Source organism: Nicotiana sylvestris, chromosome 5 (assembly GCF_000393655.2).
Source record: "Nicotiana sylvestris chromosome 5, ASM39365v2, whole genome shotgun sequence".
Taxonomy (NCBI): Eukaryota; Viridiplantae; Streptophyta; class Magnoliopsida; order Solanales; family Solanaceae; genus Nicotiana; species Nicotiana sylvestris.
Window position 1 is genome coordinate 74,332,546 of NC_091061.1, and position 26,429 is coordinate 74,358,974.

General features: G+C 39.5%; 2 protein-coding genes across 2 annotated transcripts; both read left to right on the forward strand.

Moving 5' to 3' along the window:
- Positions 1 to 15,996: 15,996 nt before the first annotated feature.
- On the forward strand, positions 15,997 to 16,566 carry LOC138891087 (uncharacterized). The gene is made up of 3 exons (XM_070174061.1): positions 15,997 to 16,152; positions 16,238 to 16,291; positions 16,360 to 16,566. Exons 1-3 carry the CDS (start codon positions 16,021 to 16,023, stop codon positions 16,522 to 16,524), a joined length of 351 nt encoding a protein of 116 aa, XP_070030162.1. The 5' UTR covers positions 15,997 to 16,020; the 3' UTR covers positions 16,525 to 16,566.
- Positions 16,567 to 25,044: 8,478 nt separating this feature from the next.
- On the forward strand, positions 25,045 to 25,933 carry LOC138868828 (uncharacterized). The gene is made up of 2 exons (XM_070146400.1): positions 25,045 to 25,077; positions 25,517 to 25,933. The coding sequence occupies exons 1-2, from the start codon at positions 25,045 to 25,047 to the stop codon at positions 25,931 to 25,933; spliced, it is 450 nt and encodes a 149-aa protein (XP_070002501.1).
- The last annotated feature ends 496 nt before the right edge of the window (positions 25,934 to 26,429 follow it).

Genomic DNA, 26,429 nt, shown 5'->3' on the forward strand with positions numbered 1-26,429 from the left:
ACAGAAGGGCTAAATACTAAAAGCAGGAATAGAAAGGAACTTCTCGGTATGCAGACGCGGTAGATGTACCTCGAAGTATCTAGAGAAGTCGCCTCCTCAAGGATGATAGGCCTGAGTAGCGGTACCTGGATCTGCACATGAAAAAAACATGCGCAGAAGAGGCATGAGTACACCACAGCGGTACTCAGTAAGTGCCAAGCCTAACCTCGGTTGGGTAGTGACGAGGAAGGTCAGGGCCCTACTGAGATTAAATAATTATAAAGATGACAGGATAAGATAAGCAGTACAATTGAGAATCTACAGTAAGAATCTACACAGGATAATAAGAGTACAATAACGGGAACAGAGATGAAGGCAAACCACAAGGAAGTACCACTCATAACAAGGATGATAACCGGAAATCTCTTGGTATCCCTAGGATCTCTTGGTATCCTCAATATATGCTAGGGATCTCTTGGTATCCTCAATATATGCTAGGGATCTCTCGGTATCCTGAGGACCTCTTGGTATCCTCAATGTATGATAGGGATCTCTTGGTATCCCGAGGATCTCTTGGTATCCTCAATATATGCTAGGGATCTCTCGGTATCCCGAGGATCTCTTGGTATCCTCAATGTATGATAGGGATTTCTTAGTATCCCGAGGATCTCTTGGTATCCTCAATGTATGATAGGAATCTCTTGTTATCCCGAGGATCTATTAGAATCCTCAATGTATGATATGTATCTCTTGGTATCCTCAATGTACGTGTTGGGAATCTCTCGGTATCCCGCACTTCAGCTCAAATCGTAAATGCGTACAGGAGATCTCCCAAGATGTCGTCCCAAAGTAAAACACACAACAATGGCACAAGGAATACTCTATTAAATTCAGTTTCGTATCAAGTAAAACAGGTAATTCTAATATAACATGCTTCACATAATTCAATTAAGGCAGTTAAAGCAAATAGAGCAATTAAGTCAATTAGATATGTTTCTCTAACTAACAGCAGGTTTAAAGTGCAAGTAGAATAAATAGAAAGGGGAAACACAATTAAAGTTACTTAATGAAAATCGGATTTTCAACAATTAGCACAAGTACGCACTCGTCACCTCACGTACAAAGCTTTTCAATTATCACAATACCAATCCTAAGGGGAAAGTCCCTCACACAAGTTTAGACAAGCCACTTACCTCGAACCGACTCAATAATCAATCCGAAATCAGGCTCTTGCCACGAGTACTCGACTCCAAATGGCCCAAATCTATTCAATTCAATTTCATAACGTAAATAACACTTCAAGTAACTGATTCTACAAAGAAATTCTAAGCTAATACGTGAAATTAGGTAAAATGACCAAAACGCCCCTTGGGCCCGCATCTTGGAATCGGGTAAAAAATATATTTTCAAAATCCTCACACCCACACGAGTCTAGCCATATCAAAATTATCTCAATCCAATGTCAAATCCCCAATCAAAACTCAATCTCTTGGTCTAAGAACTTTTTCCCAATTTTCATACAAATTCTAAATTAAAGGATGAATTCATGTTTAGATTAATGAGTTACAAGCAAAAATGAGTTAAGAATCATTACCCAATCGATATCTCTAAAAATCCCTCAAAATCTCGCTCAAATCCGAGCTCCCAAGCTTAAGTTTTGATAAAAATGGCTAAAACCCTCGATTTGAAATCTTATATTTGCCCAGGCGTGTTCTTCTTCGCGAACGCGTGGCTACTATTGCGAATGCGATGCACAAAAGTCCTGCTGGCCAAATTCCTCTTTCGCAAACGTGAGGTCCACTCGCGAACGCGTAGCTTACACGGGCAGACCCTATGCGAATGCGAGGACCATGTCGCGAACTCGAAGACCAACGGGTCCTTACCTTCACGAACGCAAGACATCATCGCGAACGCGAAGCACATTTCAACTGCTTCAGCCAGATGCTCTACGCAAACGCGAGACCCTCTCGCGAACGCGATGAATGTTTTCTCTGCAACACAACACCAGAAAATCTGTTGTCTTACCAAGTCCAAAAATGGTCCGTTGAGCATCCGAAACACATTCGAGGCACCCAGGACCTCAACCAAACCTGCCAACCAATCCTAAAACATCATTCAAAATTGTTCCAACCTTCGGAACGCTCAAAACAACATCAAAACAACTATTTTTCATCGGATTCAAGCCTAAGAATTCCAAAAACTCTAAAACACGCTTTCGATCAAAACGTCTATCAAACCTCATCTAAATGACCTGAAATTTTGTACACACGTCACATTCAACACTACAGAGGTACTCCAACTTCTATAATTCCATTCTGACCCTCGGATCTCACTATCGGACCGAAAATATAAAAAATTCAACCTTCGGCATTTCAAGCCTAAATTAGCTACGGACCTCCAAAACACAATCCGAACACGCTCCTAACCCTGAAATCACCCAACGGAGCTAACAGAACCATCAGATTTCCATTCCGAAGCCATATTCACACGGTTCCGACTACGGCCAACCTTCCAACACTTAAGCTCTTATTTAGGGACTAAGTGTCCCAAAACTCTCCGAAACTCAAAACCAAATATCCCGGCAAATCAAAATAGCAGAAATAAACTCGGGGAAAGCAGTTAATAGGAGATCAGGACGTTAATTCTTAATACGACCGGCCGGGTCGTCACAGCATGTGACATAAATTTATGTAAGTTGGTCTAAGTAATCATTGCGGATCATGAATGAAAGACTTGTTGCACCAATATATTCTTTCTTCCTTTTAAAAGAACGAGCTTGTACTTTCTAAAATACAAACTTTTTCTATTTGAAAGACAAAATAATCATTAAAAATCAAGGCATTTACTTGGTTCCTGGCACATGAGGGTCTTAATACCTAGGGTTTGCAATTTCGCTAATGTCAAGATGACCTTACAAATCCACAAGCTGGAATTGTTGCATTTAGTGGAGCATCATGGACAAATCCTTATTCCATAGGTTTGATGGTGTTGACCATTGTACTGTTCATAATAGGTTGGTTGTTGTATTTTTCCCTATTTCGATCCGCTGTTACGCATTATCACAATCAATGGTATTAGAGGAATTGTTAAGAGAATCGGCTCAGGTATGTTAAGGTTATCCCTTATTTATTTTGGCATGATCTATACTACACACACGAAACGAGCAAATACGCGATTTCCATAAATGACTCTATTCATAGAAATGCTAGAGATGCTTATGTTCTTGAATCTCCATGTGTCACATTATTCTATCATTTGTTCATGGGTCTCAGAAAAATACATAAGTTGAAAAAAGCTTATTTCATGATATTACTCAAAAGCATAATGGTCTTATGACATTCCAAGAGATTTTATTGAGGTACTTCTCATGCATTGCATTCATGTACATTGACTCATGACCAGATGGAGTTATATATGTGTATATATATGTGTGTATATATATATATATATGGGATATGGGAAAAGGCTATGGCGTTATATACGCACCACCACCTGATCAACTGGTATACGTTGATGATTTTGCCCATAGTGGCCGAGATGATATGATGGAATGCCCTCAGAGGCCTGATGATGTTATGAAACATGTACCTATGCACGACATGACATTCATACGCATATGGATTACACTATAATTATTTCATGAATTACAGAATTGTCCAGACTTACAGGCTGAGTCATTTACTCCATATTTCTTCCATGTCTGTTATATACTTATTTATGTACTTTACATACTTGGTACATTATTCATACTGACATCCCTTTTGCCTAGGGACGCTGCATTTCATGCGCGCAAGTCTCGATCGACAGGTTGAGAGCCCTCCAAGTAGGCTATCAGCTCAGTAGAAGGTGTTTGTGCGCTCCATTTGCTTCGAAGTTGCTTGCTTGGTTGGTATAATTTAGACTTGTATTGTTCTTTATGAAAATTATGTATTCTTAGAGGCTTGTAGACAAATATCATGTACGTAAAAGATTGTATGGCCTTGTCGGCCTATGTTCAGTATACAAGTGCTTATTTTGATCTTATAGGCCGTATGTCTTATGCATAAGTTAGTATCACATGTTGTATTCTACTTATCTCACGGCCACCTTCCGGCTTAGTTATCTATGATAGTATGACATGAAAAGATGCGTTATGTTGTTGCTCGGTTAAGTAAGGTACTGGGTGCCCGTCTACTCATCAATTTGGGTCATGACATAAATATAATTAAAAGAGTTTAAGATGTTGCTCGGCATATACAATAGTAATACTCTCGACTGAATATAACATTCCCAAAACCCGAAATCTCATGAATCACAAGCTAAAAAAAATACATAGTGTTCTAACTCCAGAAATCTAAACAAAGGGAAACACAAGAAGTCTATAACTAAAGGGAGAATAGAGAGGGACTTCTTGGTCAGCAGATGCGGCAAATATACCTCGAAGTCTCTGGATCGCCTCATCTCACGAATAGTATGGTTGAGTAGAAGAATCTGGATCTACACATGAAAAACATGTGCAGGAAAGGGCATGAGTACACCATAGCGGTACCTAGTAAGTGCCAAGCCTAACCTCGATCAAGTAGTAATAAGATCAGGCCAAGGCCCTACTGGTTATATATATAACAGGATAAACCAGTATGACAAGTGGTAGTATAATTAAAAAACTAACAGTCAATAAAGATGAAATCACAGAAAGAAATAATTCAGTACATAGAGATAGCAACAGAGGGATCTCCTATAATAACGTCTCGTAGTCCCAAACGTAAATGTACAAAAGATCTCCCGGGATACCGTCCCGTAGTCCAAATCGTAAATGTACAGGGGGATTTCCTGGAATACTGATCCGTAGTCCCAAAGAAATATCTAGTACAGGGGGATCTCCCATGATACAGTCCTGTAGTCCCAAATATAAATATGCAGCGGGATCTCCCGGAATATCGATTCATAGTCCCAAAGTAAACATGTAAGGGGATCTCCCGGAATACCGATCAATAGTCCCAAAGTAAATACACAACAATCTCAACAAGAAATCGACAGTTCTATTCAAGTTCGTATCAAGAAATAGGTAATTTCTACTTTAAACATGCTACATAGAATCCAAGTAAGCAGTTAAAGAAGATAAGACAATTAAGTCACCTAGGCATACTTTCCTAAGCTGAACAGAATGTTTCATATACTAGTACTTGCGCAATTAAAGGAAAACATAGATATTTACTTAATCAAAATGAGGTTTTTCAACAATTAGCATGTGTACGCACTCGTCGCCTCATGTACATGGCATTCATATAACAACAGTACCAAAATCCTAAGGGGAATTCCTCCACACAAGGTTAGGCAAGTCACTTACCTCAAACACCTCAAAATCAATTCGATATCACGCTCTTGCCACGAGTATCCAACTCCAAGTGGCAATCAAATCAATTATATAACGTAAATAAAACTACAAGCAACTAGTTTAATTAATAAATTTAAAGCTAAGACGAGAAAATAGGAAAATGCCCAAAAATCCTCCCTAGGCCCACATCTCAGAATCGGGTAAAAGTTGCCAATTTAGAATACCCATTCACCCACGAGATCACTCATCCAAAAATTACTCAATTCCGACAACTAAATCCGGTGTAACGACTCGGCAGGTCATTTCATGAGTTACCATTTTGTTTCCTCCATTTCGGCTTTTTATTGTCTTGTTCAACTATATTATATGTTATCGAGTTGGTTGGCTCGTGTTCGGAGAGGTTTTGGTAAGGTTTGAGACACTTAGTCTCTTTTGAGTAAGCTTAAGTGGAAAAAGTCAACCGGATGTTAACATAGGCGATAAAGGGCTCAGATGTGAATTTCGATGGTTCGGATAGTTTCGGGAGGTGATTTGGGACTTAGGAGCTTGATCGGAATGTGTTTTGGAGGTCCGTAGTAGATTTAGGCTTGAACTGGAGAAATTGGAATTTTGGCATTTTCCGGTTGATAGGTGAGATTTTGATATAGGGATTAGAATAGAATTCTGAGAGTTGCAGTAGGTCCGTTGTGTCATTTGGGATGTGTGTGCAAAATTTCAGGTTATTCGGACGTGGTTTGATAGACTTTTTGATCAAATGTGGAATTTGGAAGATTTTTGGAACCTTAGGCTTGAATCCGATGTTATTTGGTTGATTTGATGTTGTTTGAGGTGTTTTGAAGATTGGTATAAGTTTGGATAGTGGTATATGACTTGTCCGTGATTTTGGTTGAGGTCCCGGGGGCCTCGGGGTAATTTCAGATGGTTGACGGGATATTTTGGAGTTGAGTTTGGCAGCTGAAATCTATTGTTGCTGTCATAACCGCACCTGCGATTGGGAGGCTGCAGGTGCGATGCCCGCAGAAGCAGAAGGCAAGCCGCAGAAGCGGCCAAGAGGGAGGTCAGCTGGAACTGTAGAAGCGACTACTGGAGCGCACCTGCGATAGCGCAGGTGCGAGCGTTTGGTCACAAATGTGGAAGTGGGCTTTTAAGTGAAAACCACAGATGCGGTGCTTTGGCCGCAGATGCGGTGTAGGGACCGCAGGTGCGAGAAGCCTGGGTCAGAAAGTATATATTTCATCCTTCGCGAATTTCAGCCTTTCTTTACTATTTTTAAATCGATTTTGGAGCTTTTTGTGGAATTTTGAAGAGGGAATCCAACGTAACTTCATTGAGGTAAGATTTTTGAACATAAAACTCGTTCCTATAGTGTTTCTTGAAATTTGGAAATTTATGGGTAATTATTGAAGAAATTAGGGTTTGGGATTGGAGACCTTTGATTAAGGGTTTGAGGGGTCATTTGTGGTTGGATTTTCGAACTTTTGATATGAATGAACTCGTGGAGTGATAAGGATTCTATTGATGTAAATTTTGTCAGATTCCAAGATGTGGGCCCGAGAGCCGGGTTTGGTAAATTTCGGGATTTGTGTTGTAATTTGACTACTTTCGAGTGGGCTTTGTTCACTTAGCATATTTTAATGGTTATGTGCTGATTTTGGTTAGAATTGGAGCATTTGGAGGCCGATTCGAGAAGCAAGGGCATCGCGGGCTAGAGTTTGAACCAGATAGAGATAAGTAATGATTGTAAATGTTGTCCTGAGGGTATAAAACCCCAGATTTCATATCGTTGTGCTACTTTGAGGTGATGCACATGCTAGATGACGAGTGTGGGGTTGTGCACCATTGGGGATTGTGACTTAGTCCATCTCGTATGACGGTTTAATCGCGTATTTGATTGAAAACTGTTTGATATTATCATGTTTTGGGTTGAATGCCATATTTGGGCCTCGTGCCAACTGTTTTGGACCCTTAGGGGATTTTTACTATTATTCCTCACTGTTTTGACTTCATATTGTACTCATTCATCATGTATTGTGTTGTTTTCATAATTCAGCCATATTTACTCTGTTTTGACATCTTAAATGATATTTTGGGCTGAATATATTTTACTGTGCTCGAGTGGCTTTGAGAGATTTCTGACTGAGTGAGGCTGAGGGCCTGTGTTGTGAGGTTATTATGGGATCGGACTGCATGCCGCAACGGTATTGTGCTGATTCATGATTATGAGTCCGAGGGCCTAATTTGTTATGCCACAAGGTGGCTTGTTATAAGGCCGAGTGCCTCTTTGATTATGCCACGAGATGACTTATTATTGCGCTTAGGCCGTAAGGGGCCCCTCCCAGAGTATGTACATCCCCAGTGAGCGCGGGTACCCAGTGTGAGATGTGATATAGCCCGAGGGCTAATGATGTTCCATGTTATTGCCCGAGGGGTTGATACGAGTGATTGTGAGATAGCCCGAGGGGCTAGTTCTGTTGGTATTTCGCCCGAGGGGCCGATTTATGTTTTCTATCTTTTCTCACAATTTTCATTCACTCGTTTAACTGCTAAAAGACATTTTAAAAAGGTTTTTACTGTCTTAATGCATTACTCTGATTTTATACTGCCTCGTTGTAGTATTTTGCTGTGTTTTACGTGTTTTCTTATCACTCAGCTGCCTTTACTTTTATTACTTACTGAGTTGGCGTACTTACATTACTCCCTGCACCTTATGTGTAGATTCAGGAGTCTCAGGTCACACTAGCGAGGGCTGATTTGCTTTCACCGTAGGCTTATTTGGAGGTGACTAGGTAGCTGCTCGGCGTTCACAGCCCAGTGCTTCTCCCTCCTATCTTTACTTTCCTTTGTACTAGCTCTGCAATAAACTATGTAGTCCTTTTTCATACTCTTAGATGGATGTTTAGATGCTCATAACTGGTGACACCCCAATGTCGGACTGTGTTATTTCTGCAATTTATTCTATTTCACTCTATAATTTGGGATTTATGGCTTATTAATGACTTAAAAATTAATTATTATAACTGTTTAAATGGATTGGGGATTTATGTAGGCTGACCTTGTTTCACGATAGGCGTCATTACGACCGGGTTCGATTTAGGGTCGTGACATCCCAATCAAAACCCAAAAACTCGGTTGGGGAACTTTTCCCCCAAATTTCCATTTTTACACTCTAATTCCTTGATCACGAAACAGGGTTAGTGATCGTTACCCACTGATTTCCTCTTCAAAAACCTCACACAATCGCCTTCTCCCGAGCTCAAAATCAAATTCGGTTATGAACTTCAAACCCTCAAAATTTCATATTTCTGCCCAGCGATTACCGCATCTGCGGTCATGGGGCTGCATCTGCGGTCCCGCTTCTGCAACTAGGGAACCACACATTTGAAAACTCATTAGATCCCCAGGCACCGCACCTGCGCTCCATTCCTCGCATATGCGATTCCGCTTCTGCGGTCCTTGAGCCGCATCTACGACCAGTGATCTTCATGCCTTAGACCGCATCTGTGATTTCCATACCTCTTCTACGGCGTCACACCTGCAGTCCAAAGTCCGCAGGTGCGAAACCAACAAGTTCAGTACATATGAAATTTGCCTAAGTCCAAATTCTCATCCATTAAGCATCCAAAACTCACCTGAGGCCCCCGAGACCTCGACCAAACATACCAACCAATCCTATAACATTATACGAACTTAGTTGAGCCCTCAAATCACATTAAATAACGCTAAAACCCTGAATCACTCTCCAATCCAGACTTAATGAACTTGAATTTCCAAAATTCTATAACCGATGCCGAAATCAACCAAACCACGTCCGATTGACCCCAAATTTTGCACACAAGTCAAATTTAATACTACGGAATTACTCCAACTTCCGGAATCGGATTTCGACCCCGATATCAAAATTTCACTATCGGCTCGAAAACTCCAAAAATTCAACTTTCGGCATTTCAAGCCTAAATAAGCTATAGACATCCAAAACACAATCTGAACATGCCCCTAAGTCTGAAATCACCCAACGGAGCTAAAAGAACCGACAAAATTCAATTCTGGACCCGTCTTCATACTGCTCTGACTACGGTCCAAATTCTAAGGATTAAGCTCTCATTTAGGGACTAAGTGTCCCAAAACACTCCGAAGCTCAAGATGAACCATTTCGACAAATCACAAGAATAGAAATAGACACGGGAAAAGCAGTTAATAAGGGATCGGAGCATTAATTCTCAAAACGACCGATCGGGTCGTTACATTCTAGGTCACGAGTTCAAACTGTGAAATCAGCTACAAATATTTGTGTCAAGTTAAGAAGCTGCCCTGATAAAAGTTATATGGAAATATGCGTCATTCATTTATTTATTTAGTCTAACTACAAATTAGAAGCAAATCCAGGATTTTAAAATCGTGATGCTCAATCATCTTTAACTGGACTTTCTACTTTTAAAATTGGGTGCTCAATCAATATTCTTCTATACTAGTATAGGTACTCGCATGATGCGCGAATAATATTTAGAAAATAAACGACCAAAAATAATATAGCATTGATTCTAAGATGGAACTATCTATGCAAAAATGAAAACAAATTGCAATTGAGCAGATATATATATATATATATATATATATATATATATATAGGAAAAATCAAGTATATATTAATAAAATTACAAAAGTATAAATATATTTTGTAGAATTATAACCAAGGTGAACTGAATATTTTATTATCAAGGTGTAAGGGATAATAATAGACGATTCTTTATTTCTTTATTCTGTAATCTTTGTCTATTATCTATCTTTCGAATACACCTTTATTATGTCAATCCCTAAATTACATGTTTTCTTCCTTCTTTCTTTTTATCCCTCTCTTTGTCTCTTCTACGGCTAACTGAAAAAAGAATTTCCTCCCTTTGGTAGTATGCAAAGTTTAAAGACATATATTATATTCCCTTCTATCTCAAGCAATGAGATACGATTACCTTTCAAGACTCTAGTACTTACTCATGTTACATATTTTTAGTGTTGTATAGACACACCAACGATTCTTTGATTTCATACGATTCAAGTTTGAATTATTAATAAATTTTATTTAATTTAATAATCGGAACAATGTCTGTCCCAAAAAAGATACAGTTTTATTGTATCATAACTCGAAAAAAGATAAGTATCCTCAACCCCGTCAAGTATTCCACCATCGGAAGGCATCGCAATGTCTTGAGCAAAGAAGTTACGTTTATTTGTTTGCGAAAACTAATTTGTTTACATATGCATAATAATGCTAACGAGCACCATATTTAGGTAATAGTAATTCTCAATGACAATTTTACAAAGAAAAACCAAAAAAATAGCCCAAACAGAAAAATAATTAAGTCAAGAACGCAAAATATTTGGCTAGTTCTTTGATTACATAACAGAGTCATGAGATCCTTCAATAGAATTGAGTAGCCAATAATCTTGAGTATCTTATAGTTGGTAGGAGAAATACCCACTACCATATTTTTAATTGTAGGAGAGACAATTTCTCCTTTGAAATTTTTGAAACTATTGTCGAAGCACGAATTGACACCCATTATAATGCCTTCAATTCTGCAACCATGATTCTATTACCATTAGTAGGGCATGTGTAAGCGAAGATGACAGCCCCATTATCATTATGCAGAATTTCACCTATGCCGCTATTGCCAGTCTCTTTATATAAACTTTTATCATTATCAAGTTTTCATCTCTATGAAGCTGGTCTATCCCAAGTAATATAATTGTTAATGATATTCTGCCTTAGCATTTTAACATATTCATAAAATTAAGTCCAATGCATATTGATATTGCAGCTAGGGAGTAATATCCAAGGTGGTATTGATCATCCAACTAATATCTTTCTCAATTTTGAACAGAAAACTTCTTGGAGTCACCATACACTACCTCACCTTTGTGCTTCCAAATGATCCAGCAAATTACCAAAGGAGTAATTTTGAGAGCGTAGCTCAATAATCTTATCCTTACATATTCTAGCGGAGCATATCTACTAATTATTTTACACTCTGTATTTTAGTAAGTGTCATAATAATAAGTTATAAAACTATCACACAGTAAGTTTTAAGTTGTCAAACAAATTCTTGTTTTGATTGAAGGAGTACTTGATTTTGACTTACAGTGGAAATATCAATCCAATGATTAAGAGCGCTAAGGGCTTTCTCTGAATGATGTGTGGTACATGCCATTGCTACTCCATCTAAGTTAACAAATCGCCCACTGACTAATAGTGTAGCTGCGACATTCAATATCTTAATTTGCATTTATGCAGAAGCTTCATATGATCAGTAAGAGTTCAAGTTCTACACATTGACAGCGTATAGAGAAAATCAGCTTAATTTGATTTACAAGAACAGGTAATCTTTCATAGCAAGTCTGATATATGGTAACTTAAAATACCCGATTAAAGAGTTAAAATTAATTTTCATAGCAAATCCGATATATGGTAACTTAAAATACCCGATTAAAGAGTTAAAATTATTTATAATGTCAGTATATATAACTTTGATATATAAAAGAACATTTGCTAAGTGCTAATCATGTGATTCAAGGCACTCTATCACTACTGCGACTATAAAGGGTATTCCGAACCAATATTGCTATGTCATAAGATATCGTGCAACCTCCAGGTATAGCATATGACAAAAATAGGTATAATCCTATTATACTGACTTAGCATAAAAGGATCCAAGAAAATATAATGACTTACCGCACATCATTCAATTGGCCCCTTTTCTTTCACCTGAAAGCACACGCCTTAGTATCTCAACATTGTACTTTGGCTCTCCCTTCCAGGTTCTGTAAACCGCAGTGGGGTATATCAAAAGAGTGCGGAACCAAAATGTGATTTTTTTTTACTCAAAATACGCAAATAAGTGTAAAAATAAAAAGTTACCAAATTATATATAACGCCACAAATAGTGGCGCTATACAGTAACGTTAACTGCACCGTTACTGTATAGCGCCACTATTTGTGGAATTATACTGACACACCTTACATAGCGCCATTAATAGTGGCACTATACCCCTTATTACCTGAACACATAGCGCCATTAATAGTGGCGCTATACCCCTCAATACAAATCATCCATCTTCTTCTCCTTCGTTCCATCTCCCTCATTTCTCATTTCTAGTCCCCCACCACCACCACCACCACCGATTCTGCCCCCATTTTTTATAAAAAAAAAATTTGGGTCCCCCTGTCACATAAAAGTTTAATATTTGTGGTCCCACTGTCGAGTAGAGCTTCGTGTTATTGTGGATTCACTCTTCCGGAGTCAAAATTTCAATCTATTTACATTCCGAAAATTCTAAATCGAGGCATTTCGATTTATTTTAAGTTGAAACTTTTATAACAATGCATATTACTTGATTTGTATGTGTTCTATTTCGGTTTGTGTTTATTTTTTCCGAAACTAGCATGTTAAATTTTATCCGGATTTAATTTTAGTGTTGTATAAAAATATGTAAATTAGTCTAAAAAATGTGTTTGTTAATATCCTCATGTATATTTATGTGTTTTTATGCCGTTTAGTTTAGATTATTTTTTAGCGTAGTAAAATGTAGACCTTTTTTAGCGTAGTAAAACGTAGACCTTTTTAGCGTAGTAAAACGTAGACCCTTTTAGCGTAGTAAAATGTAGAGCCTTGTAGCGTAGTATTATGTAGTAATTGTTTAATTATCTTATATTCTAGCACGAAACCCATAATTTTATATATATATATATATATATATATAATTCTTACAATTAATTTATTAAAAAATATGAATAAAAGTTATTAAAAAAACATAAAATTATTAATGATAGTTTGGTACTACTGGGCCTTAGAAAATCTAGCACGAAACCCATAATTATAAAAATTATATATATATATATATATATACATATAATTTTTACAATTAATTTATTAAAAAATATGAATAAAAATTATAAAAAAACATAAAATTATTAATGATAGTTTGGTACTACTGGGCCTCAGAAAATCTAGCACGAAACCCATAATTATAAAAATAATATATATATATATATATATATATATATATATATATATATATATATATATATATATATATATATATATATACATATAATATTTACAATTAATTTATTAAAAAATATGAATAAAAATTATAAAAAAAATATAAAATTATTAATAATAGTTTGGTACTACTGGGCCTCAGAAAATCTAGCACGAAACCTATATATATATTATTTTTACAATTAAGTTATTAAATAAATATGAATAAAAATTATTAAAAAACATAAAATTATTAATGATAGTTTGGTACCACTGAGCTTCAGAAAATCTAGCACGAAACCCATAATTATAAAAATTATATATATATATATATATATATATATATATATATATATATATATATATATATATATATATATATATATATATATATATATATATATATATATATAATTTTTACAATTAAGTTATTAAAAAATATGAATAAAAATTATTAAAAAAATATAAAATTATTAATGATAGTTTGGTACCACTGGGCCTCAGAAAATCTAGCACGAAACCCATAAGTATATATATAATTTTTACAATTAAGTTGTTAAAAAATATGAATTTAAATTATAAAAAACACACATAAATTTTAATGATAGTTATTAAAAATTATGAATTTGCAGTTGACGACATGGATGCACTTATACATCCCGGCCCTCGGACGTCGGAGCTACTACCCCTACAGCCCCAGCATAGATCCGAGCATATATGGGGCTTATGCAGACTTTTCGGGGCAGGAGAGTGGATTTATTGTGGGAGTTTTTGACTCCTCCCCGCGTTCTAATCCCCGTGTGGTCCATCACCTGGAGGAGATGGGATTATATAGGATCATTAGCATTGGCTGGATACAGCTCGACTATGCTTTGATCACGGCGTTGATTGAGCGGTGGCGACCGGAGACGCACACTTTCCATCTGCCCATCGGCGAAGCCACCATCACATTCCAGGACGTCGAGATTTTATATGGCTTGTCCACTGATGGCTTGCCAGTTTTACTGCCTAGGAATATGAGATATTTTAACCGGGCTTCATATATGGATATGCTGCACAGGCTCACGGGCTTCAGGTCTGAGGACCCAAATGTAGCAATTGGGAGCAGTCGTATGCAGTTGGTCCCCATTAGAGACCACTTGGTGCAGATCCACGATACTATCACCGACGACTCAGCGGAGGTGGATGTGGAGCAATATACGAGGCTGTTGTTGCTCCTTCTATTTGGGGGGTCTTGTTCCCGAACACTTCGGGGAACCTAGTGAGCCTCCGTTTTCTACATCATATTGCGGACTTCGATGATACAGTCAGCTACAGATGGGGTGGTGCTGTCCTATCTTTTTTGTACAGGCAGATCTGACGGGCATCCATGGGCACACAGAGAGACGTTTCTGGCTTTCTGCCACTTCTACAGGTGACAACTTATTCAAATAACTTGTCGTTTAGTTACAATTCTACCTAGTTATAGTTAATCTTTACGTCAACTTTGTGTTTTAGGTTTGGGTGTGGGAGCGATTTCTGCAACTTCGGCCACCTCTACCACAGCTACCGGCTAATGTACATATTCCTGATCTCCCTCTAGCTTGTAGGTGGGTATTGCGTCGTAGACTTGCACGAGAGTATCATGGCCATCATAATCTCCCCTTCTGTAGGGATGTGTTGGATTTTCTGGAGGATGCACAGGTGAATATCTAACTAAACTTACCAATTATTGTTTAACTAGGTGTTGCGCATACTAACGGTTTGTGTTATTATTTGATAGTTCATCTGGACGCCGTACAGCGAAGAGCTGATAGGTACCCTGCCAACGTATTGCACGTACGGCTGCCATATTTGGAGGGCTTCTGTCCCTCTCACGTGCCTCGATATTGTTGAGCATCATGCCTCAGAGCGAGTAATTCGTCAGTTTGGATTTCCGCAGTCTATACCGACTCGGCCTACATGGGATCCTTTACATTATGAGAGGGATGATCGGATGAGAGTGGACAACACATTTATTGATTGGCTGACAGCGCAGTTGGGTATTTGGGATAGCCGAGGGGACTTGACCCCAGCTCTGCAACACTTTCCTATCAAAGTTTATATGGCATGGTACCGCACTGTTTCCCGACTTTTTATCGGGAACCCAGTTCATTAGGTAGATGGTCGGTACGTCTCATACGCCGGGAGACATGAGGCTCTGGTATGTTTTCTGTTATTATCAATTATATTAATAGTAATTTCTAGTCAAATACGTAGTTTATATTAAAAACTTTTGTGCAGGCGATTGGATTGCATACTGTATATCGTATGGGGCAGCAGATGTAGAGTTATGTCCACGATCCTATGATCATGCAGGACTATAGTCGTCGCTTAATGGATGTGGCTGCCCAGACACTGCAGCGAGGCCGATCGGATCAGCGTTTGGCACACCAGCCAGATTATGTTGACCCAGCCACGTACCAGCGAGGTCGTGGTATGCCACGGGGTGGTGGCCGATGAGCTGCTGCTGCTCCACGACGACCTGCTGGTGTTGGACGACGTGGTAGTGGGCGGAGAGGAGGTCCCCAGCAAGGGGGCTTTGAGGCTCCTGCTGATGATGTTGCTGCTGATATGGGAGTTGGCATGCATGAGACCGACATGCTGTCTTACAGCCTTGGCATTTATGACACTCCAGGGACGTCGCAGGTGACCCCATCGGGTCAATTCTTGATCATGGGCTCGGATTTTCAAGGAGTGGAGTTGGGTAGATATTTCCCTGGCCCGTCTACCACTGATGAGTCTCGACCGATCCGAGATTTTGATAGTGGGCACCGACTGAGTTATGGCAGCTCATCACATGCGCAGGTATGAGTTTATTAGTATTAATTTTATTACTGTTTTTACTATAACTTATTTATTTTGTTTTAACTTTATTAATTTACTTTTTTAGGCTTCATGCGATGCTGCGACAGATGACTACATTCAGGATCCAGACACGATTATGGTAAGACAATATAAATTTTTGTGAATTGTTATGTAGTTTTCTATACTAAGTTTGATATTATTATGTAGCCTTCTACTGGACCTGACAGCACCACCGATACATGTCATCCTGTGCCGCATCCGGCCATAAGGAGACGACTTGATGATGATGATCCTGATAGCGTACCCGGGCGGCAGGGGATGCGCCTCAGGCCAACGGCTACTTTGAGACACACCGGATGCGGGACACATTGATTCGGTCTTCCATTTTTATGTTTTTTTGGTGTAAATAATATTTTTGTATACATTAACAACAATATTTAGCTGAATATGACAGTTACTTTTTTTTAGTTCTCATTTCGTTTTATAGTATTTGGTATAGTAACACAACAACTTAAACTTAACTTCCACTTAAATTAAAATAAAATTTAGTACAACAAACAAGGAAAATATTACTACAACACAAACACAAACATAACAGGCCAACATAATAAAAATACATGACATATGAAAATGACACTAAACACATACACGCCAATGCTCCATCCTCAGTTGTCATTTATTCTTCGCTCCAACCACTTAAATCGTTCTTCCATTTGTTCTTTTTCTTCTTCTAACTCTTTCACTCTCGCCTTCACCTCCGCAAGTTCCCGTTTATATTTTTCGTTGCGTTCCTTGTGTGCTTCACAATTCCATTCTGCTCTCCATTTTTTATCTTCCACCTCCTTCAGTTTCTCCCTCATTTCTGTAATAATTCTATCTCCCTCCTTTTGTATTCTATGCTGGTATAACCACATATTATGAAATTCCTATAATCTATCCCTGTAGCTTTCCTGATAACATGGTTCCTCAGCCCATTCATCAAATTCACAAGTAGGTTCGTCGAGTTGCTTGTACAACTTGTTCATACAGCACCAATAGCGGCGTCCAATGTTAGCACCTTCCCACCCACAATCCAGCATGCATGGTTTTCCACATAAGCAAATTGGTGGACGACCAGGTTGAGCCATTTGTGAAATATTTGCTTATAATAAAAACCTTACTTAGTTTTAATGAAATATTTCTTGGGGGAAATTTTTAGCACACAAAATAACTACAATGACCCCATTATTTATAGGCTAAACAACACACATATAGCGCCATATCTAATGGCGCTATATTAGATAGCGCCATATCTAATGGCGCCATATCATGATGTTGACAAGACGACTTTATGTCAGCCGGTCACACATATCTAATGGCGCCATATCATGATGTTTTCAGCTTTTTCAGTTCGACAAGACAAGACACACATAGCGCCATATGTATATTTTGTGTATTAAATATCGTGATAGCGACAAGACAACACACATAATAAATATACCGATAATTATATTAAATTATTATTTAAATAGGTAAAAAGGGAAAGTACAAATCATAATTAACAAACAAGAAAATATTATTTCATAAATACTTAAATCGTATACATAACAACTAATTATTACAACATGAACTCATGGGTAGTTAGGTACAATAGAAGAACACCCGCCCTGAGCTTGATTATTGTTGCCACCCAAAGGACATTTTCTACGGTCGTGGCCTGTTTGCGAGCATATACCACATTTGCGTGCATATACGATATCACTAACATCCATTTGGTTCCGTATACGCGTTCTCTTCTGCACCTGTCTTTTACGCAAATAGGACTTGTTACACACCATTTTAAATGGTTCTGGGGGCCAGTAATGCTCAGAACCCACTGGTTGCAACTGACCACTATATGTGTTTAGGTATTTGGAAACACTATATTGTTGATCAATATAGTTGGTCTCCGCATAACCAACACGTTGAAAACACTTGATGGCATGTGAACAAGGCATGTGGTAGATTGACCATTTCCCACATGAGCATAACCTTGTGGATTCATTTACAGTATGTACATTATTACCCCGATTATTATGGATAGCGGTGCGAACTTCAAAAATACCTCGTCGTTATCATATTGCAAAAAGGAATGCCAACGTGCTCGCCGTCTGTATTTCTCTAATCTCTTCATAGGCACTGGCATAAATTCAACACCCCTTTCCATCAATTTCGTTACAGCTGCAGACCGTTGTAAAACCTCTCCGCCATCTGCTTGAACGACATACGCACCATGGCTGTGACGGGCAATCCTCTTGCCGACTTTAATAACCCGTTGAAGGATTCTGACACGTTTGTAGTAAGAATTCCCCAGCGTCTGCCACCATCTGCATGCAACGTCCACTTTTCAGGATCATGTCGCATTAACCAACGATATGCTGCATCGTCTTCTTGCCTGATAGAATCCATATGCCTCCGGAATTTATGTTGTTGGTGGTCTGTTGCTGCCATCCACATCAAATCATGTAGATCTTTTTTGGGATGTGCCTTCTTGAAATTGGCCTTAAAGTGCCTCACACAGTAACAGTGGTATGCATAAGGTTCTTGCCAGACAGGAAGGTTCTCCACATAACTTAATATACCCCCGTGCCGATCAGATATTAGACAAATACCTGAACGATGTTTGACAACATGCTCTTTCAAGTGGTTCAAAAACATTGTCCACGTATCTGTGCTTTCATTTGCACAAATAGCAAAGGCTAGAGGAAATATCTGTCCATTAGCATCCACTGCCATGGCTATCAATAGCTTGATATCGTACTTTCCATAGACATGAGTTCCGTCTATGGATATTACGGGCCGGCAATACGGAAAACCATCAATTGCTGGCTTAAACGCCCAGAACACATAATTGAATATATATTCTGGTTTACCCGGACTCCGCTCAAGCTTCCATTCAATAACTGTTTCGGGGTTAAAGTGCTGCAGTGCAGCCATGTAGCTAGGCAGATTTGCAAATGACTTATCCCAGTTACCATAGACTATTTCAAACGCTCTTTTGCGCCCAAGATATGCCTTTCTTTTAGTAATTGTGTGGCCATATTCCTGGTGGACTGCTGTAATGCACTCTTTGATTTTATACCTTATGGACGCTTTGATGTGCGGAATAAGTACAAGAGATATCAAGTCAATATCCAAGTTGAAGTGATTCCCATTGAAAGTGTCCATTTCGCATGTGTGGGTGGGAATGTATTTACCCACTTTCCACATACCTATTTTCTTCTTCGACGCACGCAACATCCAATTACATGGCCAAAACCACCTGCGGCAAATAGCCTTGTATACCGTCGGACTTGACTCCGATACCTGAATCTCACGACACTCTTTAACATTGTGCATTTTACAAGCCCTGCTTACGCGTGCTTTATCAGGAAAAAGCATCCCCTTTGCAAGCACCGTTGGTCTAGACTCATCCCACATTGCTGTCCGGATTTCATCAAAATCCCTTGTGAGAGCTTCCACATCCGGCACGGCTGGCAAGTTATTAATATAAGGAATCTCCCTTGAATGAAACGGCACTTCAGACTCATTCACTTTTCGTCTATGGGGGCTCTCTTCAAATCGGGTCCTTCCTCCTCGTCCTCTTCATCACCATACTCACGAGCAAATGGTGTCTCGTCTCCCGATTCATCGACATTGTTATCGTAATCGTTGTTCTCTTCCTCACTTTGTTCATCTGCCAGATCCTGATGTAATACGTCGTTTTCGGGCAATTGAGTGAGTACGGGTAGTTCAACTTGCTCGTTTTCACTGCACATTTCAACAAAAATATAAGCTACTAAATTAATAAATGCTTTATATATGGCTGTAGCTTTTCACTTACAAGTCGTAATGTGATGACATTCCATGATGGACGTTTTCAGTTAGGTGATGACTACCGGATGGGCCACTTGTAAAATTCATATCCGGCCGGTACCCCCTATTAAATAAATGAGCGTTAAAATTAATTCAATACGCAAAAATATACATAATTAACACAAATGAAAATTGAAGTTTACCACTCTTCTTGTGAATTATGGAAAGCAGGGTATAAATTATTTTCTCGCTGCTCATTCGCCGACGGTGATAAATTTAAATCAAGAAAAAATCTTTCATCCGGAACATGTCCGGCAAAAACTGATCCAGAATAACCACCCGATGACTGGGGGTTATCTCTACTACGCACAACCTCATTTTTTGGAACGTCTTCGACCTTCACGTACATCTCCAACATTGTGATTACAAGAAATTCCCGGCATTCGTCCGGAGTCCTCAAGAAATCACTCAAAGTGTCATCATCGTCGATGTTAAACTCTGAGTAAAAAGCAACCCCTTGCGGCGTAACGGAATACGGATATCTTCCGGTTACTTTGAGTATCACTGAACGTTTTCTCACACTCATTTTTTTGCATAACAACGATATCAATGTTTCGTACTCTATTGAAAGTGGCAATTTAACATTACACTTAGCAGGTAAACTGTAGCCCACAGAGTTATTCTCCATCACAACCTCACCCCCCAATATAATGATACTCTTATTCTACGTTCTTCAGACATAATAAAAAAATGTTGGAGAATTTAACAACAATAGAAACCAACAAGAGTTAAAAAAAAATTTGAATGAAGTTGTGGCGATTCTACGATATTTATATAGGAAATGGCTAGCCGGGGGTTTTTTTTGTATATAGCGCCACAAAAAGTGGCTTTATACGCATTTAAATTATTGAACCCAGAAATTATTGGTGGGTTCAGGTAATAAGGGGTATAGCGCCACTATTAATGGCGCTATGTAAGGTGTGTCAGTATAACGCCACAAATAGTGGCGCTATACAGTAACGGTGCAGTTAACGTTACTGTATAGCGCCACTATTTGTGGCGTTATATATAGTTTGGTAACTTTTTTTTACACTTATTTGCGTATTTTGAGTAAAAAAAACCACATTTTGGTTCCGCAATCAATTGCAATAATACACAAATATTAGTTATTGTATTCTATGATGAAAAACATAATGATTCTTCTTATTTTCTTCATCAGACTATGTAAGTAATGAATGAAAAAGAAGCAAACTTTAGCAACCACAATCTCAAAATATAGATGAAAATAAAATTTTCAGAATAAACAAAATAAAGAATATATGTATTGGTCCCAGTTCAATTGTAGAACAACAACAACAACCCAATTATAGTACATACTTTGAATTAAATTTTTCCAAAGAAGCCATAAATCGTTGTGCTAGAAGAAGAGAAAAAAGATTTTTACATGGGTTAGAAGAGAATTTTTTAATCTTTTTAGGTGTAACATCAAGGACTACTCCAGGTCCTGTCAATTCACATTGCATGATTGATAAAGCCAAGTGCAAGCTTATATACACAATACAACAGTGGGGAAAGAAGATCTTACCAAAAGGATTCATATAACGACCCGGCCGGTCGTTTCGAGAGTTATAGCCCCGTTCCTTATTTTTCTGCTTCATTTGTGTTCTTCAGCTGTATTATATCTTATCGGGTCAGTTGGTTCGGGTCCAGAGTGGTGTTGGGGTAAATTGAGACACTTAGTCTCTTAGCAGGAAGTTTAAGTTAGAAAAGTTGACCGGATATTGACTTATGGGTAAACAATCTCGGATTTAACTTTGTAGTGTTATTTTTGACTTGTGTGCAAATTTGAGGTTATTAAGACATGGTTTAGCGGGTTTCAAAATCATTTGTGGAATTCAAAAGTTTAGAAGTTGTTAGGCTTGAATCCGAGTATAATTTAGTATTTTGATGTTGTTTTGAGTGATTCGAAGGTTCGACTAAGTTTCTATGATGTTATGGGATGTGTTGGTATATTTGATTAAGGTCCAAAGGGACTTGAGTGAGTTTTGGGTGGTTAACGAATCATTTTTGGCCTTAGGATGTTAGCTCATTTGCTGGTATTTTGTTGTTGTTGGTTTCCTCTTACGCGTTCATGAGGCAGGGCTCGCGTTCGCGAAGAGCATCTGGAGATCGAGGGAGGATTGTTCTTCACGTTTGCGAAGGAAGAGACGCGTTCGCGAACGTTCAGGAGTAGAGTGTATCGTGAACACGAGAGAAGTATTGTGTTCGCGAAGAAGAGAAGAGGCAGCTGGGAATCCCATCTATTTGTTCTATGCGTTCGCGAGGGGTGGTCGTGATCGCGATTGTTTGAGCTGGTAAAGCTTCACGTTCGTAAAGAGAAGGTCATGTTTGCGAAGAGTAAATTAAAGAGGCAGTCCAAGTGGTCTACATGAACGCGAGAGTGTTGTCGCGTTCGTGAAGAAGAAAATCCAAGCAGACAGTGTTATATTCAAAATCGAGGGTTTGAGCCCAATTTTCATATTTTGAGCTAGAGACCACGAATTTGGGCGATATTTGAAGGGATATTCAAGGAGTTGATTGAGGTAAGTGTTCTTCACTTGTTTTTGGTCAAATTCAATGATTACATCATGATTTTTATCATCTAAATTGTGATTTGGGGTGAAAATTTTAGGGGAAGCCAATTTCGGGATTTGAGTCAAAATTTAGTAGTTTTTCTGGTGGAATTGGTTCCTTTGGCATATATTGATAGTGTTGTATCACTTGTGGCTAGATTCGGGACATTTGGAGGCCGATTCGAGAGGCAAAGGAGTCGCGGAGTAGGATTTTGCTCGGATTGAGGTAAGTAACAGTTGTAAATCTAGTCCTGAGGGTATGAAACTCCGGACATTGTGTCTTGTGACTATTTTGGAAGCGACGCACATGCTAGGTGACGGGCGTGTGGACGTGCACCAAGGGGATTATGACTTGGTCTGTCTCATAGTACCGTAAAGTTGAACAACATGTTGTTAGCAATATGCTCTCTATGTGTTATGAAAGATTGACTATAAATCATGTTAGAAACATGGTTAGGCTATATGTCGGCATTGCTGGGTCCCGTAGGGGCCACGTTACATGTTGAATTGCCTGTTAAATGCTATTTGTACTCAGTCATAGTTTTTACTCGCATATCATATCTCAGTCTCTGTTAATCTGTTCAATGAATCATGTTATTGCTATTTCGGCTGATTTTCTTGATATCTGAGAGCCCGAAAGACTGGAAAGATTGATGACTGAGTGATTTTGAGGGCCTGATTGTGAGGATATTTATAGGATCAGGTTGCATGCCGCAACATATTTTATTGATTTATGCCATGATTGGCTTGATATAGCGCTTGGGCTAAAGGAGCCCCTCTGGAGTCTGCACACCCCAGTGAGAGCAGGTACCTACTGAGTGCGATTGCTGAGTGTCGAGAGCTGACTGTTGAGTGATTGTGAGGAATGAGTGACTGAGAGGAATGAGTGATTGTGAGGCTGGAGTGATTGGGAGGATTGATAGATGATTTCCTGAGAGGCAGTAAGTGATTATATTATTGATGCACATAGTTTCCTTATATCCATGTTTTGAAAACTGTTGAAAGATATTCTTGTCTGGTTTTACTTAAACTTGACAAAAATATACTAATTTGACTTGAATTACCAGAACTTAGGAAGCATGACTATTCCCTTTCTGAAATTATTGAAAATGAACTAAAATTGTGTAGCTCGTCACTATCTTCAGTTCCTTATTTATTATTGTTACTTACTGAGTTAGTGTATTCACGTTACTCCCTGTGCCTCGTGTGCAGATCCGGGAGTTGTTAGACACGGAGGTTGTTGATAGTACTTGTAGCTGGTCATTGGAGATCGCGAGGTAGCTTCTAGCATTCGCAACCCTGCTTTCTTCTTCCCTATCTTTCCTTATTTTCTGTATTTAGATTCCAAACTATGTTAGTCTTGTTACTTTCAGATCGGTTATGTTAGACGCTCGTGACAAGTGACACTCCGATGTCGTGCTTCATTTTCGCACTTATGTTTTGGGTTTCACCCGGTTTTATGCCAAATATTTCAGTTATTTTTAAAGTCTTGATTTATTTCTAGTTATTGTTGAAAGCGTTTTGCAATGTCGGCTGGCCTAGTATCATCGATAAGTGCCATCAGGACGGGTCGTGTTTTAGGTCGTGACAAGTTGGTATCAGAGCCTAGGTTACATAGGTCTCACGAGTCATGAGCAGGTTTAGTAGAGTCTTGCAGATCGGTACAGAGACGTCTGTACTTATCTTCGAGAGGCTGCGGGACCATTAGAAAACTTCACATTCTTGAATTCTTGTCGTGCGAATCTGTTGATACTAGTAACTACACTTTTGTTATTCTATTCTCTCACAGATGGTGAGGACATATGCTACAAGTCAGGACGGATAGCAACAAGTACCACTAGTTGGGGTCGTGAGTGGCCGAGGTTGCGATAGAGTCCGTAATAGGGGCAGGGGTGCAGCCCGCACAGTAGATAGGGCGGCACCTGTAGATCTACCAGCTGCCTAGTCCAGGATCAGGTACCAATTGTAGATGCACCAGGGGGACCAGCCTAGGCACTAAATAGGTTGGTATCCCAGGCCTTTAAAAGGCCTTAGCTCAGATTTTGACCGTGCGCACCAGTCTTGCTTAGGTGGTCTCTGTTCCGGCCGCAGCAACCACTTCTTAGGCCGGGGGAGGTGCTCAGACTCTTGCCGCCCGCACACTAAAGCAGGTGGTACATGGACTTCAGACACCAAGGGCACCACCAGCCCAGCCGGTTGCACCTGCTCAGGACTATGTGGTTCCTATCATGCCTAATGATGAGTAGCGTACATTGGAGAGGTTTGGTAGACTTCAGCCTCCGACTTTTAGCGATGTAGAGGGCGAGGATGCCCAGGATTTCTTGGATAAATGTCAGAAGATTCTCCGTACAATATGTATTCTAGAGACCAGTGGGGTCTCGTTCACTACCTTTCAGTTCTCAGGAGTTGCCTTCACTTGGTGGGAAGCTTATGAGAGGCGTAGGCCTGTTGGTGCAGCTCCCCTTACATGGCAGCAGTTCTCTGTTCTCTTCCTGGAGAAGTATGTGCCCTAGTCACGTAGAGAGGAGTTGTGCAAGTAGTTTGAGCAGTTGCATTAGGATGATATGACTGTGATGCAGTATGGGATGAGATTTTTTGAGTTGTCCCGTCATGATATTTGGTTGGTTCCCACAAATAGGGAGAGGATTAGGAGGTTCATTGATGGCCTCACATATCAACTATGGATTCTTATGACTAGGGAGAAGGTATCTGGTGCTTCTCTTGAGGAGGTTATTGACATTGCTCGGAATATATAGTCGATTCGCCGCTAGGAGCGAGTAAATAGGGAGGCCAAGAGGCCTCATGGATCCGGTAATTTTGGTGGTGTTCCTTCCGGAGGTCAGTTTTACCACGGCAGAGGTCGTCCCTTCAGACATGCTCAGACGGCCCGCCCAGCCCACCATGGTGCATAATCTGCCTATGGTTTCCACAGTTCTCAGCATGGTCACTCATCTCTCAGTGCCCTTCCAGCTCAGAGTTCGTCTGGTGCTCCATCAGTTCAGTGCTCGTCTATGGCAGGTTCTTCTACCAGTTATCCCGGTTCTCGGGGCTCCCTTCAGTCCCTACCACCAATACCAGGGAGTTGTTTTAAGTGTGAGGAGTTTGGGCATATGTGGAGGCAGTGTCCTCATCGTCAGGGAGGTGCAGCGCAACAGAGGGTTCAGGCTGCGTCTTCAGCACCAGTTACATCACCACTCAGCCAGTCAGCTTGGGGTGGAGCTCAGTCAGTTAGGGGTCGCCCAAGAGGGGGAGGCCAATCAGGAAGAGGTCATGCCCGTTTCTATGCTCTTCCTGTCAGACCAGATGCCATTGCTTCAGACACAGTGATCACACGTATTGTCTTAGTATGTCACTAATATACTTCTGTATTATTTGACCCTGCTTCCACCTATTCATATGTATCCTCGTATTTTGCTTATTATCTGGATATGCCCTGTGAGTCTTTAGCTTTATCTATTCATGTATCTACTCTAGTGGATGATACTATTATTGTGGACCATATGTATAGGTCGTGTGTAGTGACCATTGGGGGATTGGAGACTAGAGTGGATCTTCCACTGCCTAGTATGGTTGATTTTGATGTGATATTGGGTATGGATTGGTTGTCTCCCTATCATGCTATTTTAGACTGTCATTCTAAGACTATAACATTGGCGATACGGTGGTTGCCTTGAATTGAGTGGCAAGGTTCTTTAGATTATGTCCCCAGTAGAGTGATTTCATACTTGAAGGCCCAGCGGATGGCTGGGAAGGGTTGTTTATCCTATTCGGCTTTTGTGAGAGATGTCAGTGTAGAGACCCTTACTATTGATTATGTTCCGATTGTGCGTGATTTTATGGATGTGTTTCCTG